The sequence below is a fragment of the Sceloporus occidentalis genome, unplaced genomic scaffold, assembly GCF_023333645.1.
Source record: "Sceloporus occidentalis isolate IW3139 unplaced genomic scaffold, rSceOcc1.0.p SCAF_6, whole genome shotgun sequence".
NCBI lineage: Eukaryota > Metazoa > Chordata > Lepidosauria > Squamata > Phrynosomatidae > Sceloporus > Sceloporus occidentalis.
In genome coordinates this window covers 30,289,366-30,308,923 of record NW_028316986.1, presented here as the reverse complement: position 1 = coordinate 30,308,923, position 19,558 = coordinate 30,289,366, and the positions used below count along the sequence as shown (strand labels likewise).

Genomic DNA, 19,558 nt, shown 5'->3' with positions numbered 1-19,558 from the left:
CAGCTCAGCAACCAGCTGTGTCAGCTCGTTAAGGGAGTCCGCTAATGCACGGGGTGGCCGATACACCAACAGAATCCCTAGACTGTCCCTAGCCTTTAGGGTCAGGTAGATACACTCGATATAGGTGGTCTGTCGGAGGAGGTTCCTGGTGAGGGACACGGTGTTCCTGTGTACCAAGGCCACACACCCCCCCCGCCCACCTAACCTGCGCTGGTCCTTCACCGAGTACCCGGCAGGCAGGGCCTGAGCCCACACAGCATCCCCTTCAGGCCCCAGCCAGGTCTCGGTAATGCAAGCCAGGTCACACTTTGAGTCCTCCAGGAGATCCTGGAGGATGTGGGTCTTGTTCTTAATAGACCTGGCGTCTCATTTCCTGCCCTGCAGACTTCATAGTTAACCACAGCTGGGACCGATTTGGTAGTTCCCCCCTCCCAGCTCCTCAGTCATAACCTCTTGTAAAAGGAAACAGGAGAAGGAAGCTGGTGAAATACCAGCAGATCCCATCTGGAGTTAGTTTGAGTGGCCTCCATACACAACTCTTGATGGCTGTCTGTGCCCCATATCCTGAGTCTTTTATTACTACTTTCCTAAGCCTACTGTGACCCCTTTTCATCTGATTCACCTGCTTGATCTGATCTGTATGCTGGTTTGGGAGGTCTTGTGAATTGTAGCCTCTAAATGTAGCCTCTAAATGTTCCCTTGCTTTACTACCCTTTTATTCTTGTAGCCAAAGCATACGTCCCAGACTGTGATCCTTCTAATGTCATTTACATATGTTGTGACCTGCTGGAGTTGCATTGTCAAACACCTGTGTAGTGGTCCATAGTCATCTTTTCTATTTTTCACATTCAGCAGACCTGTGTTACATGCAAAGACCTTCTGGATTGTTCTCCCATTCCCAAGCCTGTAATTTCCCCAATAAACTCTAAATTGCTTTCTTGTTGATTTCCTGGTTAGCTCACTAAGTTGTACTAGAAGCTCCTTCCAAGTTTAAACAAAGCAAAAAACCAAAACAAAACAACAACCATGATTCCATTCCCATTATTTTAATTGCTAGTTTTGTGGATGTTTTTAAGTCCAAAATGGCTGTTTTGGGGTGCAGCTTATGTATATTGTATTCATGTTAAAAATTGGCCCAGTACAAGGAGGCCTGGTTTAATTCAACCCTTGAGCATTTTCTTTTTGTTAGTTAGTTTGTTTTACATGCTGAGGGGTGGAATGAAAATTTGGAATGTGCATTCAGGGCACAATTGTATATTTCAGGTTCAGTTCCCAAGCCCATACCCCAAAAGAATACAAGATTACAAGTGCAGTATCGCAGCTCCCAGAAAATATGAGATTTTCATCCATTGTGATAGGTAACAGAAATTTTCTCTATTTCAGAGTCTGTTTGGCATTTGGCACGAGTTAAAAAGAGGGCTGTGTAATAAATCTCAGTTAGCAGTATATTCCGGTTTGCAAGGAAGATAACTGTAAAAAGTTGGTATCGTGCTTGAGGATGAATTTTTGCAATTCACATTCAAACCCAACTTCACTATGCAGAGGTATTTGCTAGATAGGTAGGAATGAGCAAAACCTCTTGAACACTAAGCCATACTGGTACATAATTAGAGTATTTCTGACACTAGTTTCCCTTTCACACTATGTAATCATAGCAGTTTTAATACTACTTTAACTGTCATGGCTGAATCCATTGAAATCCTGGGATGTGTTGTTTTGTGAGGTATTCAGACTTCTCTGCCAGAGAGCAGTAGTGCCTCACCACACTACAAATCCCACAGTGCCATAGGATACACCCATGGCCATTCTCCTGTGCCCCTTTCACACTGTACAGTATGTGATACCATTTTAATTATGTAGTGTAAAAGAAGGCATATCCATTGAGCATTAAAATGTATAATGTATTTGTTGTATGCTATAATGACTTCATCTCCGTTCTGCCTCTTCAAAATCTTACCATATCCTTCGCATTGTAAATTTGTACACACAGAGATAACTAGATCAGACAGACAAAAATCTGTATGCTGTTTTGCTAGCTATATCCCAGTACTAACTATTCACAAAGTTCCAGACATTCTTCTTTTGTGTAGAATGAAAAATAGCTATTACTTACCATATATACTCGACTATAAGTCAACCTCATGTATAAGTTGAGGTTTGGGGGCCAAAATCATGGATTTTGATATAACCCGTGGATAAGTTGAGGGTAAAACTTAGGGTCATGTAACAAAGGATCTAAAGGAGGAAGCAAAGGAAAACAATAACAAATAATTTACAAAATTCCAGCAGGCCAAACTGTTTGTGTTCAGCCTAAAAGCTGGATGGATGAGAGAGTGCATGTGTGTGTGCGGGGGGTGTTTCAATGCTTCCAGAACAGATTTTACTCTTGGTTTTCACCAGGAGGTGGCTCCTTTAAAAAACAAAAGTGTTAAAGTACAGTATTTACTGACCCATGGATACATTGCCTAAGGTTTTGGAGGCAATTTTTTTATTAAAATTTCTAGACTAGATGAGTATGTACAGTAAATGCAGTTGTTAACTCCAAGTACAGTAAACCTAATGAATCAATGAAAATTTGTTAAGTCACCATTTATGTATGCTCCATTGCTCCAGTGGGTTTACTCTAATTGGGAATAATAATTGGATTTTTCATTTCTCATTTCATTCTTGTGTCCAGAGGTAGATGTGATAATACTTGTCAAAGTTTGAATCCCATCTGCCATCTCCACCCTGAAGCTGAGTTCAGTTGCAGACCTCATGACCAGAAGTGTCCTTAATTTTTTACTTTCCTTCTACAAGCCCTACAGTTTGCTGGTTGTTCATGGTGGTGTGTGTTTTTTAAATACCAACTAGCCTGCTGAAGGGTTTTCAAATACATAACAACATGCTTGCTTTTACTGTTTTTTTGAGTGACCTAATAAAGAAATTACCCAGAATTCTTTGAATTTTGTTGTTATTCTTACTGTTTATACAGCATGGCCGAAGCAAAGTGTAAAATGTCGGCTCCACTGTGGTAGCAGTTGAAGGATTTTTTTCCCTTTTTTCCTAATGGAATGTAAAACGCCACTATTTATACTATTGCAACAATCTAAAGAGTGGACCTCAGATATTTCCTGTCAGAGTTACTTGCTTGAAGGTATATTCCAGCACAGAAGAGCTTCTTTCCAATTGCTTTTCTGTGTTTTCTGTCTCCCATAGGAATTTTAACAGCTGCCAAATGTCTGGCAGGGTCTAGTAAATGATTGTCTCCTGTTTCCCCCCCTCCCTGTTAGTGTTGGCTTCAGTATCATAAAAATCCAGGATGAGGGATTGGAGAGAAAAGTTGGGAAAGATTGAGTGGAATTTTTCTTTTTTATCTACAGCATGTCTTCCATTTGTTCAGCTGGACTTTGATCTCCATCTTTTTATTAACCATTCTATTGGGAATTGTTTTAATGGTATTTGAGGATGAGAGAGAGATATGGGAACTAGGATCTAATATGTCCTGTTATGCTTTTATCTGTTGATATTCATGTTTGATTTTATTGTTCTTGTTTGCTATTACCCGCCTCTATCCAATACAGGGAGAGGCAGGATACAAATAATAATAATAATAATAATAATAATAATAATAATTATACAGTCCGCCCTCCCCATATGCATGAGATCCATTCCACCTCCCCCCCCCCACGTATGGGGAAAAGAGCATGTGCTCAAGCTCCATAGAAAATAATGGGGCATGTGCTCGCAGAGGCGCGCACGGTGCAAGTACGCACCCCATTATTTTTGCTGGGGCTTGCCTTCGGTGTAAGCTCAAAGCCACGGAAGGCAAGCCTGCCTATAAGGAGGGCCAGCTGTACAGGAGGAATACATGTGACTCCTCCTGTATAATGCTTAATTTAAAAAAAAGGTGTTGCTCCTTATTTTTGTTGCTGTTATGTGTCTTCAATTCGAGTCCAATTTAGGACAACCATATCCTAGGGCCTTGGGGTCCTTTTTCTTGACAAGATTATTCAGAGGAGACTTGTCATTGCCTTCCTTTTAAGATGAGAGGGTATTATTTCCCACAGTCATCCAGTAGATTTCAGAGATTTCTGTCCAAGGAACACCATTTTATTATTTATTATTTATAACTATTTATGTTTTAATCGTAAGTTTATACTGTTTTATCCAGGTTATTTTAATTTTTAAAAAAATGTTTTCAAAGTGTTTTTATCTTGTGAGCCACCCTGGCTCTCTTTTTGGGAGAAAAGTTTCATAAAAATGAAATAAATAAGTAAAATAATATTATTTAATACTATTATTTAATGTTATTTTCTTCACAGAATATGTTGTTTTTTGTGAAAAACAACCATGTGTGAATTTTGCACAGAATAAGTCCTGAATTGTGAATATTTTAGTCCAGGATTTAGACGGATTGAGACCAGCTACCTTGATCCCATGCTGTGAGAAAAGCAGGGAAACAAATAATCTATCAATCAATCAATCCATCCATCCATCATTGTGTGTGTGCAGGGTGTGTGTGATGAATCTTGATTTTACTGTTCATAGAATCATAGAATTGTAGTAGAGTTGGAAGAGACCACAAGGGCCATCCAGTTCAACCCTCTGCCATGCAGGAATTCTCGATCAAAGCATCCCCAACAGATGGCCATCCAGCCTCTGCTTAAAGACTCCACTATACTCTGGGGGAGTGTGTTCCACTGTCAAACAGCCCTTACTGTCAGGAAGTCCTTCCTAATGTTGAGGTGGAATCTCTTTTCCTGGAGCTTGCATCCATTGTTCTAGGTCCTAGACTCTGGAGCAGCAGAAAACAAGTTAGCTCCCTCCTCAATATGACATCCCTTCAAGTATTTAAACAGGGCTATCATATCATTTCTTAATGTTCTCTTCTCCAGACTAAACATCCCCAGCTCCCTAAGTCGTTCCTCCCTAAGTCGCTGGTTCCACATTTTTTTGAATTTGAGCTCCACTGATACAGAGGAATGCTCTGGGAGAGCTGAACTTGCTAGAATATTCCTGTGATCTGTTGTCAACTTATGTTTAGATCAACCTTTTATCATGGAACAGAGGGAAGTAATTCTGACTGCAAACTGGAATTTTGATACCTTATTTATTTTTCTTTTGTGTGTCGATGTTTTTTTAGGGACATTCCAGCTATATTACTCACCTTGACTGGTCCCCAGATAACAAATACATAATGTCAAACTCGGGAGACTACGAAATACTATACTGTGAGTACAAAGCTCTAATTACTTCCAACCTAGAAAATTGCCTGAACAATTATAAATGGTAAGCAGGAGTGGCTGGGTGGGGAAGAAAGCTGATGCAAGCCAAGCTGTTAGTGCAAAATACTTGCTGACAGGGGATCCTGGGATGACCTTCTGTAATTTGACCTTTCAATATTGTTCAAAGCTGTTCTTCACCTAATGGCATTTCCAAATATAACCCATGTCTCTGCAAGGGCATCAATCAGTTTAACAGTTTACAAGGAAGAGTGGTGCTGGTGTGTGATATGTCATGAAGCTGGTTTGCAGCTTTGGAAATGACATACACACTTGCCTAATTAGAGCTTCTCAGCAGTTACTCATGCAGACACCTGCTGACACTGAAAAACAATATTCTAATCATAATCATCCTCTAGAACTTTTTCTTTTCAGCCCACAGAACTTGAAACCTCACTAAACAAGGACCTGTCACTAAGGCAGGACAGGGCATCTCCAGATGTGGTGCAGGAATCATATCCTCACTTACTTACCATGCAGAGGCAACTTCCTGTTGCATCACTAAAATTTGATGATGAGGTAGTAGAATACCCAGAAATTCCTTCAAATGCAAGGTGCACAAGGAGCTGGCATTTTGTTTTAAACCACAACATACCTTTATTTCAGCTAACAGGCCATTAGGCAACAGAATATATATAAAACATATAAAACATGTTAAAATAGGGCTATAAAACAAATATTCATAACATACTCGTAATACATACATATATATACATATGCATATACGTATACGTATACAAAGTCACTCACAGATACATTAGGTGATACTAGGCCATATGACCCTGGGACAAGGTGGATATTTGTATGGGTATTTTAAGGAACAATAGACAGGGCTGTTTGTTATGTGTGGGTCATAATCTTATGAGTTTTAGCAGCAGAGAGGAAAAACTTTGCCACTGCTTCTGTTTTACTTTTCTCAGAGTCGTTTAACAAGTACACCAGGTACCAATTAATTGGTCTACCTGGAAACTTAAGCAGGAGGGGTGAAATTAATCTTAGTCTCTCATCCTTATAAAAAATACAGAAAAATAGGTAGGACATGCTCTAGGGACTCAACCGAACCTTCACCGCAAGGGCAGACACATTCATTATAAGGGGTTCCCTTAAAGTGGCCCTCTAGCAAGGCAGATGGGATAACATTAAATCGTGCTTTAGTAAACATAGCTCGATATTTTGGGATGGTCAAATTTTGTAAGTAATGTGCCCCTCTCTCAAGATTGAACTGCAACCCTAGACTGATGGGAGAACAGGTTGTGCAGGCAGAGGATAAAGAATACTGTGTATCAGTATATTATATATGGTGTACCAGAATCTGCTGCACCCTGGGCAAATCATGTGTAATGAAGAAGTTGTTTGAAAAGCCCACTCTCTGCAATTTTTCCTTACTATTTTTAGACCAAAGGGTAGTATAATTGTCTTTCATTACAAGGTACAAATATCCTGACTCAGGGCCAGCATAGAAAAGTTTAAGCCAATACTTTAAGGCCCACGTCCAGGCTGTACATTCAACTGAATGACAACCTGCTTCAAGCCGTAAAATGGCTGGTGGGTATTCTGAATAATTTCCGAAGGTAGACCAAAAGGATCCGTTCTAATGCTAAAGAAAAACCTATGATCCAAATAGGGATGCCAGATAACAATTGTGGCAAGGTCCTAGCCTGGAACACCCTAATTGCAGCAGATAGAAATTGGCCTCCTTTAGTGTAAAAAAATGAACTAATGCTTTAGCACTGTTATTTGCTGACTGAATAGCAGCAAACCGCTGGGATACGCAGCCTCCTGTCAATTGAAATTTTACTCCTAAGTACTTGAAGTGATTAACTTGCTCTAAACTATGTCTGTTTATGACCCAATTGGACGGACTTTGGTTCTTGAAAAAAAACATGATTTTACTTGTACTATAATTGATGATTAAGCGGTTTTCTCCACAGTAACTCCCAAAAGCTCTCAACATTTGTTTCAAGTCTATTTTAGTAAATGAGACGAGAACTGCATCATCTGCATACAGCAATAAAGAAATTATAACTGAGCCCAATTTTGGTGGGTGATGGGCTCCTGAAAATGATAAAGGATGAAAGGTCATTAAGATACAGATTGAATAATAAAGGTGCCAAAATGCAACCTTGGTGCACACCCTTATCAACAAGAATAGATTTTGTGAGGTTACCCTGGATACCACGTCTCACTTGTATAGTCATGCTTCTATACAAATTCATAATCAGCCATAATAATCTCCTGTCAATTGAGGAGGCGAGAAATTTGGTCCATAATCTCTCTCTTGGGATTAGATCAAAAGCTGATTTCAGATCAGTGAATGCAGCATATAATCTCTTACTTTGGGAATTAGAATATTTCTCAACCAGATGGTTCAAGACTAGGCAATGATCGTAGGTTGATTTACCCTTTCTAAAGCCAATTTGTTCATCACCAATAATGTTCTCATTCTCTATCCATTCAGAAAGACGATTATTAAGAAATCGACCGTAGAGTTTACCCACAACTGAAAGTAAACTTATAGGACGGTAGTTGGATGGATCATTCCTATCTCCCTTCTTGTAAATGGGGATTATAATCGCTTGTGACCAGCTAGTAGGTAGTTTGGCTGTCTGATTAATGAGGGTAAAAAGGGAGGCAAGTAGAGGTGCCCACCACAAGATGTTTGTTTTCAAAAGCTTGGGCAAGATTAAATCAGGCCCTGGGACTTTTCCAGATTTAAACTGAGTAATTAGCACCTTTAATTCATCTTGAATGTGAGGGCAATCGGGCTGCGACATCTGTCACCCCATTGATCGCCAGGGTTGTTTTAAATTGAGTTTCTGGGACAGTGATTCTTAAAACAAAGTTTTCAAAGGAAATTTCAGGTATGTTGCCACCTTGCTATTGAATTTCAGTGTTGTACTGACAGATGTGGTGGCTGTAGAGACTGCAAACATGAGAAGGGGGAATGTGTGGACCACACATCACTTACCTCCAGTTCAGGGATTTTGTATACTTTCTGTACTTGCTAAGTGTTACCCTCACCTCTCCAAAAGGTTGGACAGGGCAGGAGCCACATATTCCGCTGAGTTTGCGGGGGACTACAGTCAGGTTGATGAGCTGCACATTTTTCAGGCTTGGCATCCATTCATTTCTCCTACATTTCTGTAGATTGGCCAATAATAATAATAATAATAATAATAATAATAATAGGATTTATTTATATGCCGCCCAATCACTGGGAATCCGGGAGGCTTACAACAGAGGGGATAATAGACTGTTCCCTGCCCTCAGGCTTACAATCTAAAAAGACACGACACAAAAGGAGAATGGTGGGGGGAGGGGATCAGGTCCAGCATTCTTCTGTCCCTCTGAGGCCTGGACCAAGGCAGATGGACTGGAGGGAGGGCTCTTCTTCTTCAGGCTAGCCCTGATGGAGCTGAGCCTGCCTGGTCAACTCCCTCATAGGCTGGAAGATGGCAGTTATGGAGGAAGGAGTCTCTTCCAATGATTTCATGCTTCCATTAAATTCAAAAATGGTTTGTTTCAGACCCAGACTTTCAGTTTATATTCTTGATCCATAATTGAGGGCACCAATGATGTGAAGATGGAAGAACTAAATCAAACTGATGGTACAGTTATAAAGAAACACAATTTTTAGTTCTAGTCAAGCCCTTTGGTTTACCTGTGTTAGCCAATTGCCCCCAACAAGCTGGGTACTAATTTTATCGACCTACAAAAGGATGGAAGGCTGAGTCAACCTTGGGAGCTCCCAGGATTGACTTTACAACATTGTGGCTGCAGTACCAGCATTTAACCATTGCACCACCAGAGGAAGGAGCAGAATGGGTTGCACTATACATGTGCAAGACCCATTGATGTGAATGGTCTTTAACTCCATGGATCATGAAAATTGTCCTCTGTATTATTTTTCAGAGTGATTTAAGAATAACATCCTCAGAACTTTCACTGGCGAGGGCCCATGCAGTTCTGCACTCATTCCATAATATCTCAATTTTAAATGAGCCTGAGATCTTAAATAGCCACTGCCTGCCAGATCAGACAATACTGGCATAGATTGATCAGTACTGGAGAGCTTCCTAAGTTTATCTCTTCTATGGGGTTTTTTGGCTAAATTTTTAATCATTAAGGCAAAAGTTTTTGGATTTCACAGCATTGTATTTCTGGAAATTCAGAACCAGCATGGTGTAGTGATTTGAATATTGTACTATAACTGGAGGCCAGCCTTGGAAACCCCACTGAGTGACTTTGGGCAAGTCACATTCTACCTCAGAGGAAGGCAAAGTCAAAAACCTCTTTGAACAAATAAGGCCAAGAAAACCCCATTTAAGGTTTGCCTTAAGATTGCCATAGGTAGGAAATAACTTGAATGCACATAACAACAAAACTGAAATTCTGAGTAACATCATGTATCTGATTAATTGAGCTAAATTCCACAAAAGCTCATGTCATAATAAATTTGGTAGTCTTTAATGTTTCAGAGGACTCTGTTTGGGATGTGTGTGTACAAGCAGACTAATTTAGCTAATCCCGTGGGAATCAGAAATATAACTTGCAAATATCTCATACAGGCAATAGTCTCCAGCCAAAATTTAGAGTACTGATTTGGACTAATAATTCTGTGAGTCTTAGGAAATCCTTTTCCACATATGATCATGCATACCTGTAAAGATTAGATTGAGAGGAAGTCCTATGACATTTTACTCTCAATTTAGTATCATCTCTGGAAACCTGGAATGGTACCTCTCTATGGAATGACCCTAGAACTCTAGATCCAAAAAGTATCCTCAGTTGTTATGTGATTGTTTTTCCCCTTTATATATTACATTGGTTTTTTATTTGGAATATGTAGAATTCACACGCCTTTCTTTGTTGTATTGGGCTTTGTTGGAACTAAACGACAGGAAACTGGTTAGACTGTATGTCTTTTTCATCTGTTTTAGCAGTCTGTGTTAAAAATGAAGTGTGAGAAAATATACAGTCTTAACAGTGCACTGATTTGGGATGGATGACTTTCAGCTCTCTTTAAACAATCACATGGCAAAAGTATTTCTGGCATCTTTTTAAAAACTTGCTTCTAGCTCCCTAATAAACTTACTTTTGCTTGTTGGTTGTTCTGTACTTGCAGTTGCCTGAAAAATGAGAACGCCAAGATAAATTATGAAAAACAACAAGCCTAGAAAGGGACCAGAAAGGAACACAGTGTGGAACAAGTGTTGCGGGGTTAATTTCAGTAAGACACTGTACCAGGGGCCCTTACACACTTTATAATAATAGCTCTATAATTCTACTTTCTACTCTGTAATTCTGCTTTGAGAGTCAGTGCTGGAGTACAACTCAGGAGACCAGGATTTGAATCCACACTTAGCCATGGAAACCTACTGTGTGACCTTGGACAAGTCACATCATCTCAGGCTCAGAGGAAGGCAAAGGTGACTCTCCTCTGAACAGATCTTGCCAAGAAAATTCCATAATAGGGTCACCAAAAATCAGAAATGGCTTGAACACAACAATAATTTTAATTGCCCTGGCAACATTCTGTGGAATCTTGGCTTTTACAGTTTTGTGAGAGGTATTTAGAATTCTCAGCCAGCGAGTGCTAGGGCTACTCCAGGCTACAAACCCCAGGATTTCATTAATTACAGTTAAAATGGAATCAGAGTGGTATAATTCTGAAATGTAAAGGGGCCCCAATTCTCAAACTAATTTGTTAGACTGCCTTGTCAGTTCAGCCAATTTTTTTTTTTTAAAAAAAAAACTCTGCTGTTTTGCATTGGCATTTGTCCAACTTCGTCAAAGTCAGGGAGCCTTTGGTTTGCCAGATGGCAGCCCCCCGTAATCCCTGACCATGGGGCATGCTGGCTGGAGCTTCTGGGAGTTGAAGGCCAAAACATTTGCAGAGTCCAACATTTCTCATCCTTCATCTACAGTATTATGGGAAGAAATAAAACATTCACTTAGGTTTTTGCTTAATGGTTTGTGATTTATCCTACACCCGGGCTGTTGTCAAAATGAAAGTTCTTTCCTTATTGGGTTGAGTGTATGGTTTGGTATACAGAAGGTCCCAAATTCAATCCATAATAAATCTCTGCCTTCACTACTTGCATGGCTGGAAACATTTCCTCCCAATATTTTGAGGAGCCAGAAGTCAATCTCAGTTCATGGTGGCTTCATGTATTCATATATACATTGTAATGCTGGGGTATGTTTGGCCCTTTATTCTTTCTGATTGGGAGATGAAGGGGGTTTAAGGGCTATGGTCCAAAACATACTGCAGAAATAATCCAGTTTGAGACCGCTTTAACTGCCCTGGCTCAGTGGTAGGGAATTCTGGGATAGCCTTCTCTATCAGAGAACTCTGGCAATAAACTACAATTCACAGAATTCCCTACCACTGAGCGAGGGCAGTTAAAGCAATCTCAAACTGGATTATTTCTGCAGTGTGTTTTGGACCTATGAAGGCAGGTCTAGTATTGTTCTCAGTCCCTACCACTGCACATTGGAAATGCTAAATGCTAGAGGAAAGCTAGCCCTGCTGAAATGGTGATCCATATCTAATGTGGTCATTACATTTTCATTGCATTTATGGAAACAGATTCCATGAGTGCAAACTGGAAAAGTCAATCAATCTTGTATCCCATCCCTCCACACAGACACAACAACAACAAAAAAGAAAACTTGCTTCATAGGGTTGGGAATCTTTCAGGAGCATGTTTTAAAAGTGGGAGGCAGTTGCAGGACTGGATTCGGAAAATTGGTGTTAACATGATTTAGACTCCATTCCAGTGATGTTCCTGGGTTCACATCTTTAATTTCTTTCACATAGGTCAGTGACTATTGAGCACTGCTGCTAGGCAGTGGTGGAGATAAAGGAATAGAAACCAATATTTATAGACACTATAGAAGTGAGGGAGTCAGCACAGATAGATTTTGATGTGTGCCTTCAAGTCATTTCCGACTTGTGGCGCTATCCTAAGGCAAACTGATCATGGGGTTTTCTAGGGCTGAAAGTGTGTAACTCGCCCGTGGTCACCCAGCGGGTTTCCATGTCCAAACAGGGCATGGGAGAAGTACATTTTGCTTTCATCTCTGGATCCTTTTTGCAGTAGATGGTAGGGGGAGAGGGGCACGATCTGCTGAGCACTCCATAATATTGAAGCAAGGACAAGATGGGACTCTTTAGCAATAGATCACAATTTGCTAGAAGAATTTATTTTTCAGACCCGAATAGATGTTGGGGCATCAGGCTCTTTTCATGTTTTATTTATTCAAATAATTGCTTTAAAAATAGTAAAACCCTTCATGCTGTAGACTGCCAAGACAATTGCTGTTTACTCATTGTAATTCTAATACCTATTATGCATTTTTATAAAGGGGACATTCCAGCTGGTTGTAAACTAATGAGAAATCGTTCAGAATGTAAGGACATAGATTGGACAACGTACACTTGTGTGCTGGGATTTCAGGTGTTTGGTGAGTAACAGCTTTCTGTCTAATGTTTGTTTAATTAATTACATTTATATCATGCCTTTCATCACATGAGCTCAAGGCAGCATACATGACTTTCCGGCACCCCATTTTATCCTCACAGTAACACCATGAAGTAGATCCCTTTACTACCATCCTGTCAAGAGGATAACAGCATTAATTCTTTTATTTTCTGATATTGCAGGAGTGTGGCCTGAAGGATCAGATGGAACCGATATAAATGCTCTTGTCAGGTCTCACAACAGGAAGGTGATAGCAGTTGCTGATGACTTTTGTAAAGTCCACCTATTTCAGTATCCCTGTTCCAAAGCAAAGGTAGGTCTGGGTTTTGGAATAAAGGGTAGAAAGGGGTTCAATTTTTTTTTGTGGGAGGAGAAGATGCATGTATCAGCAGATGGATGTGTGTTCTAATGTACTCATACTGGGGTGACAGTGTAGTTCCAACACTACATTACAGTTCCTTGTAGAAGTATTTGCACACCCACTTTTGACTTCTCCAGTTTTTGTTGTGTTATAACTAGGAGGTGAAATGGATTTAATTAGCATTATTAACACTTTATGTACACAGGATACTTACACTATGAAGATACAAAATGTTTCTATTGTGACACATAAGTAAACAAAAATATACTGGTAATTTTTGTTGCACTATTCACACATACTCCATGTTAATATTTAGTCAAAGCAGCTTGGGCAGCAATTAGAGTTGCAAGTCTTCTTGGGTAAGTCCTGATCAGGGGCCCCGTCAGGGGCTGGCAAAAAAGCCGGCGGGGGCTGCCAGCGCTGGAGGCCTCCTCCTCTTTGCCGGCCCTTTTGCCGCCGCCGGAGCCCTCTTGGAGGGCCCCGGCGACGGCAACGGGCCTCCCAGAGGGTTGCTGCCGCCGCCGGAGCCCTCTCAGAGGGCCCCAGCGATGGCATCGGGCCTCCCAGAGGGCCGCTGCCGCTGCTGGAGCCCCCTCGGAGGACCCCAGCGATGGCATCGGGCCTCCCAGAGGGCCGCTGCCGCTGCTGGAGCCCCCTCGGAGGACCCCAGCGACGGCATCGGGCCTCCCAGAGGCCCGCTGCCACCATCGGAGCCCTGTTCGAGGGCTCCGGCGGCCGCAGCAGGCCTCACGAAGTGGTCGTGTGAGACTTCGCCTCTAGGCTGCCGCCATTTTGTTTTTCAAAATGGTGGCAAAGACTCACGCGACTTCGCCGCCATTTTGAAAAACAAAATGGCGGTGCCGGGAAAAGCCGTAATCGGCGGCAGCAGGGGCAGGCAGGGGCCGGCCGAAAGGCCTCCGCGGGCCGCATCTGGCCCGCGGGCCGGAGGTTGCCGACCCCTGCATTAGAAATTATTTAGGCATATGGCACCAAAAGAGGTGAGTAGTTAAGCACAATAACTGCTAGTTTATTGTTGTTTAGGGGCCTGGTGATGCAGTAGTTCAATGCCTGTACTGCAGCCATTCACTCAAAACCATAAGGTTGCGAGTTCAATACCAGCAAAAGGACTCAGGCTTGCATCTTTCCGAGGTTGCTAAAATAAGTACCCAGATTGTTGGGGGCAATTAGCTTACAGTTGTAAACCGTTTAGACACTGCTCGTTCAATATAAAGCATTATATAAATGAAGCTGTTTTTTTGTTTTTGTTACCTTAACCTTTGTAAAAATATTTTGCACCTTTAAAGCATTGAATATCGTGTGTACTCAAGATTGCAACAATGGTAATCAAATTAATTTAAAATGCACTTTTTAAAATATGTATCATGATTGCTAGTAGCTTTTTAAAGTTGCCCAGAATGCTATGATTGCATTGGATGTATTTAATGGAAATGTATGTATTCCTCACTGCAGCTGATATAGTTAATATTGCAGTTGTGATTCTTCTTATCTATTGTGTAGGAAATACAATATGACCACAGATTGGAAAATACCAATCTGTTTGATGTTGGTTTGATTTGGTTTTCTAAAGTGCATGGATTGTTTATATATTCAAGACGGTTTCACTGACAGATTCCCAGGAGCTATAATAGTAATAAACCATGTTTGGAAGAGCCATCATTTTGGAGAAAAACTCCCAGAATCATCTAACCCAATATTAGCTTTTTCTCAGGCATTCTGGGAGTTTTAGTTCAAATAATAATTGTTCTCAGTTCTGATAATAGGGCCAGTCTGTTCCCCTTGGAATCTATCCAAAAATAATAACAATATCACATCAGTACAATTTCTCTATACATCCTCAATACTTCCATTACTTAATATACTTATATCACAATAATTCAATTTTCTTCAAGGGATAGCAATATAAATAAATAAATCTTCTATCTTAAGCCCATACTCATTTTATAAGGATATATCTTCCATGACAATATGCAGCCAGATGAAATTTACAGTTTACTGGAGAAGATGGAAAGTGTCATCTTTCTTTTCATAGGCAAATTTATTCCATTGCCATGTCATGTGTTCTAAGAGATATGTTGCTCCTAATAGATTTTTATTTCTTGGCTTTGTTTTAACAGGCCCCGAGTCATAAATACAGTGCCCACAGCAGCCATGTGACAAATGTCAGCTTCACTCATAATGACAGTCACTTGATTTCAACTGGAGGCAAAGATATGAGTATCATTCAATGGAGACTTGTGGAGAAAGTAGCATTGCCACAGAATGACATTGCAGTAGAAATGGGTACACCCAAAGTCATCATGAGTACCAGTGAAAGCTTAGTACAGCCAAGCACCCCTATTCCTAGCCACCCATTTGATGAAATGGCTACCACTGAAAGTGTAACTGATGGTTCCCCAACATCTTTGGAAAGTAATCTGGAGCAAACAGTGGAAGTCAATGAAGAGCAGAATGAGGAACAAAGTGAAGGGAGTAGTCTGGATCCAGGTGAGCCAAATTGTGAAGAGACATCCAATGAAACCAGTGAGGAGCAGAGCGAATCCACTGTTATGGAAGACCAGTCAGAAAACTCTCCAGTGTCTTAACAACTTTGGACAGTCTTTATACTTGTTTCCCTCAGTGTGCATACTTTGATAAAGGGGAATTGGTTTCAAGTAGGGGAAGGGAAGCAGCTCCAAATCAGGAGTCACTCCAGTTGCTGGGTTTCCACTGAAGGCTTTTTAGTCTGATCATCTGTTTTCAATGCATTGAAATGTAAGGACCCGCTATGACAATTCCAGTCAAGAGCTGGTTGGGATAGTAAGTAAAATGTAACCATAGATTAAATATAAGTCTGCAAATGCTGTCAGAAAGAGGTGTGATACGAATGTCTGAGGATAGAGGGAAAGGAGGAATTAACTCCAGCAGTATGCTGAGGAGAGGGCAATGCAGGGGTGGAGTCTTTTGTGAAAGAACCTTTAATACCAAGCAAAAGCACCAAGTAATACCTGCTATGTGATGCATCCCAAGCACAAGCTCTTTTGGAGCACTCCTTTCTTTTTTTATATTAAAAAGAGAACGAGAGGAGACGAGAACACCATCTCAGCAGAGCCGTATAGGGGCACCATGCCTATTGCCTTCTTAACACCTATGCATTTTTCTAACACTACCAATTTCTATTAACCTCCACACACTCTTCCCTCAGGTGCTGCTAGTTCTAAGAGAACTCATATTTTGGAACACAGCCTCATTATTCCCAGATGATGACATTCTTAAAAGTCTGAATTTAAGACAGCAAGCTCTGCTTAGTTTTCAAATCCACAACCACCTATGATGTCTTTTCAAGGAGTGACATGCCTAGACATATTGAGACTTAAGAATACCTACTGTGACCTTGACATAAACTGACTTGATTGCATGATGACAAAAGTTCTAATTTCCTGAGTTAAACTTGGCCTTCTGATACAAATCTTCCTCAACAAGAGGCTAAATATCAGAGAACTACCATCAAATTATGAAATCTGGTGCTTGGGGATTAATCTAGTGAATCAGTCACTTGCAAAAAAAAACTATTTTAGGATTGATAACAAGAATAACAGAAGAAATCAAAAAGGCTCTTTTTTACATCATTTTTAATAGCTGTAATATAAATGTCTCATTTACTTGGATTATGTTGGATATTTAGTGTTTTTCTTTTTCTTTCCTTGTGTGTTGCAGTGTGTGTGAGTGTGTGTGTGTGTGAGAGAGAGAGAGAGTTTGTTTATTTTTCCTGCCCCATTTTATAAGTCATGCAGCTCTGTGATGGCTGGACCTGGCCAGTTATGGGATATCATGGCATTTTATTTTACATTTTGGGGGTGGGGGGAGGACATTTAAAATATATATAAGGGGGGGAAACCCTGTCAGCTACATGTTTCTTAAGAAAACTAGAGTTTCTTACATTTAAAAGAGTTTGCTCAAGAAAATTCCTACTTGTTTATGTTCTGAGTACATAAGATTTTTTTTTAAAAAAAATTGTGCTGATATTTTAGCATTGAGTTAGAAATTGTGTTTAGAGACTTTGGGTGAGTTTGTTTAAGTCTTAAGTGTGCAAGCGTTTACGTGATTGTGCCATTCCAAAGTGCATCAGAACTGTCATTCCCTTCTAGTATCTTCTCAGGAGTAAATGCTTCAGATCAGGTATCTAATCTATTTGTCATTGGTAACATTGAGAACTCAAATGGACTCCCAAAGGACAGATGCAGTGAGAGAGAGAGAGAGAGAGAGAATCTCCTCTTGTTTACATCCATTCCAGGAAACCTCAAAATATCCCTCTTCAAATGGAGAGAGTGGATTCCAAGCAACCCATCTATTCTGTTAAAAAACAACAACTCTGTACTGTTAAATAGTAACAGTATTGGAAAGCTCTAGTACATGACTGGTCACTTTGCCAAATAATTGCCCATGGGTAGTATAAATTATGGATCTAACTAGTGTCCCTCCAACAGCAAAAGGCATGTCACCTTTTGTGGCCTCTGAAGCCCCCCCCCCCCCAATCAGTTCCCCATCTTGCCCAAGTTTTAGAATGGTGTGATTTGTGAACTATTTTTGGCCCCAAAATAACACAGAAGGCCCCTCAAACACATGAAAATAACCCCACCCCACAAGTATCCCAGGCCCCTTATTGCCCCCAAATATCTCTGTTTTCCTCAGCAGTCCCTCTCAAAATGGCAACAGGAAGTGATGACAAGTAATTTCTTGGCACCATTTTGAAAGAGCTGCAGAGGACAATGAGGCTCTTGGGTTTGCAGGAGGAGTGCTACCTGAAGTGGGTTCTGGGTGAAAAGATTGACCCCTGACTCCTACATAGTTGCCCATCCTTGCACTAGAAAAACATGGTGTGATTTTCAACCATCTCCACACCACAGATACTTTGAAATCATTCCCACCCCAAGCCTACCTTTGAAAACTGAAAATTGTTCTGATAGATGCCTTCTCCAGGAAGAGGGATACTAGTTGGATGCCAGCCTTTGAAAGAAATATGTTAAGGTGAAGAACATCTAGTAAGCATAGTACTTTTAGTCAAAACCAGTGGCACAGAGCTCTCTTACATCTGTGTTGAATACCATGAAACTATGCATTTCATTTGGAAGTATCTATTACCTTGGGGTTGCCATGTAAACTGAGAGTTAATAGTTGTGGTTTTTCTCATGTTGTAATTCAAATGAGGAATGTGGGTTTTTTTTTCTAATATGCAAAAAGAAAAAGCCTTACACCTTTCAATTGCTGGCAACTACTGTTAAATGGTTAATTAAATCTGTGATAATGGATGGAAATGGGTGGGGTTGTATTAACTGTAGATGTTCTAGGGGAAAATTGTGAATCGAATATGATTTAAGAGTGTCATGTGAAGACATTTGAGCCATTTCTATCTATCATGCATTCCTGTCTCATGGCAGAAAAAAAAATCGGAGATTTAAAAATAATAAAAAATATATGTAATTACATGGTGATACTTTCATCTTTGGGGTGAAATTTTTAAAGCCTTGTCTTTCTCCTCCTGACTTCTAGTGCATTCATCCAAGTTTCAAATCACATGGACTAAGCAAGACTATCACACAGTGTAAGCAAGTGTTTCAGCTACGCAGGAAGGGAACCTTGAACTCTTGATTCCTTATCTCCAAGAGATGTTGGCAGTGGAATAAGAAGCTAGAGTTGCTGTCTCCTCCATGCCAAAAATATTGGGATACATCATTGAAAAGGGAAGCTTTAACATCATCCTTGACATTATTCACTTTGAAGAAAGAAAAGCCACATGGGGAATTAGTAGCCCAGAGGCCAAAAAAACAGAAATCCATCCTTAGCTGGGGAAAAACAAGACAGAATGAAGAACTCGCAGAACATAAGTCAAGATCCAGTTCAAAGTTTCCAGAAAACTTTGAGGGGGACATAATTCTCATGTCTCAGCAATTTTTACAAAATCTCTTAACTTCTTGGAATGGAAGTGAAAGGGAATGTCATTACCAGGATGGAGATAGTAGAGAAGCTTCATTAAAAAAAAAAATTCACATAAACCACCATTTTAAAGGGGGAGAGGAAGAGGAGGACCATTGCCCTGGTCCTCCCATATTGGGGGCCACATCAGTATTGTCATTGTTGCATTGTTTCCAATTTATTTCTTGCAGAGTCCTATTGATTTGGTCTCCATAGACCTAATTTTTTGGGGGGGAGGGGTCAGAAAAGCAAACTACTGGTGGCATTCTCCTTTTTACATGTAGCATGACCAAGATGATTATAGCCACAGGTAGAAACCCAGGTCAACCACAGTCAGAAGCATTTCATTAATCAGAAGTATAACTGGGGAGGGGCAAAATAAGAGCATTGCCCCTAAATAAAAACCAACCCCCCACCAAATGATTTTTTTTCCTTAAGTCTCCAAATTTCCAGCATTCAAGAGAGTGCCCTTGAAA

General features: G+C 40.4%; 1 protein-coding gene across 5 annotated transcripts in view; it reads left to right on the top strand.

Moving 5' to 3' along the window:
* Positions 1-18,556, top strand: part of EML4 (EMAP like 4) — a 246,570-nt gene extending 228,014 nt beyond the window's left edge. For all 5 annotated transcript variants that reach the window (XM_089529197.1, XM_089529196.1, XM_089529195.1 and 2 more), the window contains 4 exons: positions 5,126-5,213; positions 12,636-12,734; positions 12,934-13,064; positions 15,248-18,556. In XM_089529197.1, coding sequence (XP_089385323.1) covers positions 5,126-5,213; positions 12,636-12,734; positions 12,934-13,064; positions 15,248-15,715 — 786 coding nt within the window. In that variant the 3' untranslated portion in view covers positions 15,716-18,556. The remainder of the gene's footprint in view (positions 1-5,125; positions 5,214-12,635; positions 12,735-12,933; positions 13,065-15,247) is intronic.
* Positions 18,557-19,558: the final 1,002 nt, after the last annotated feature.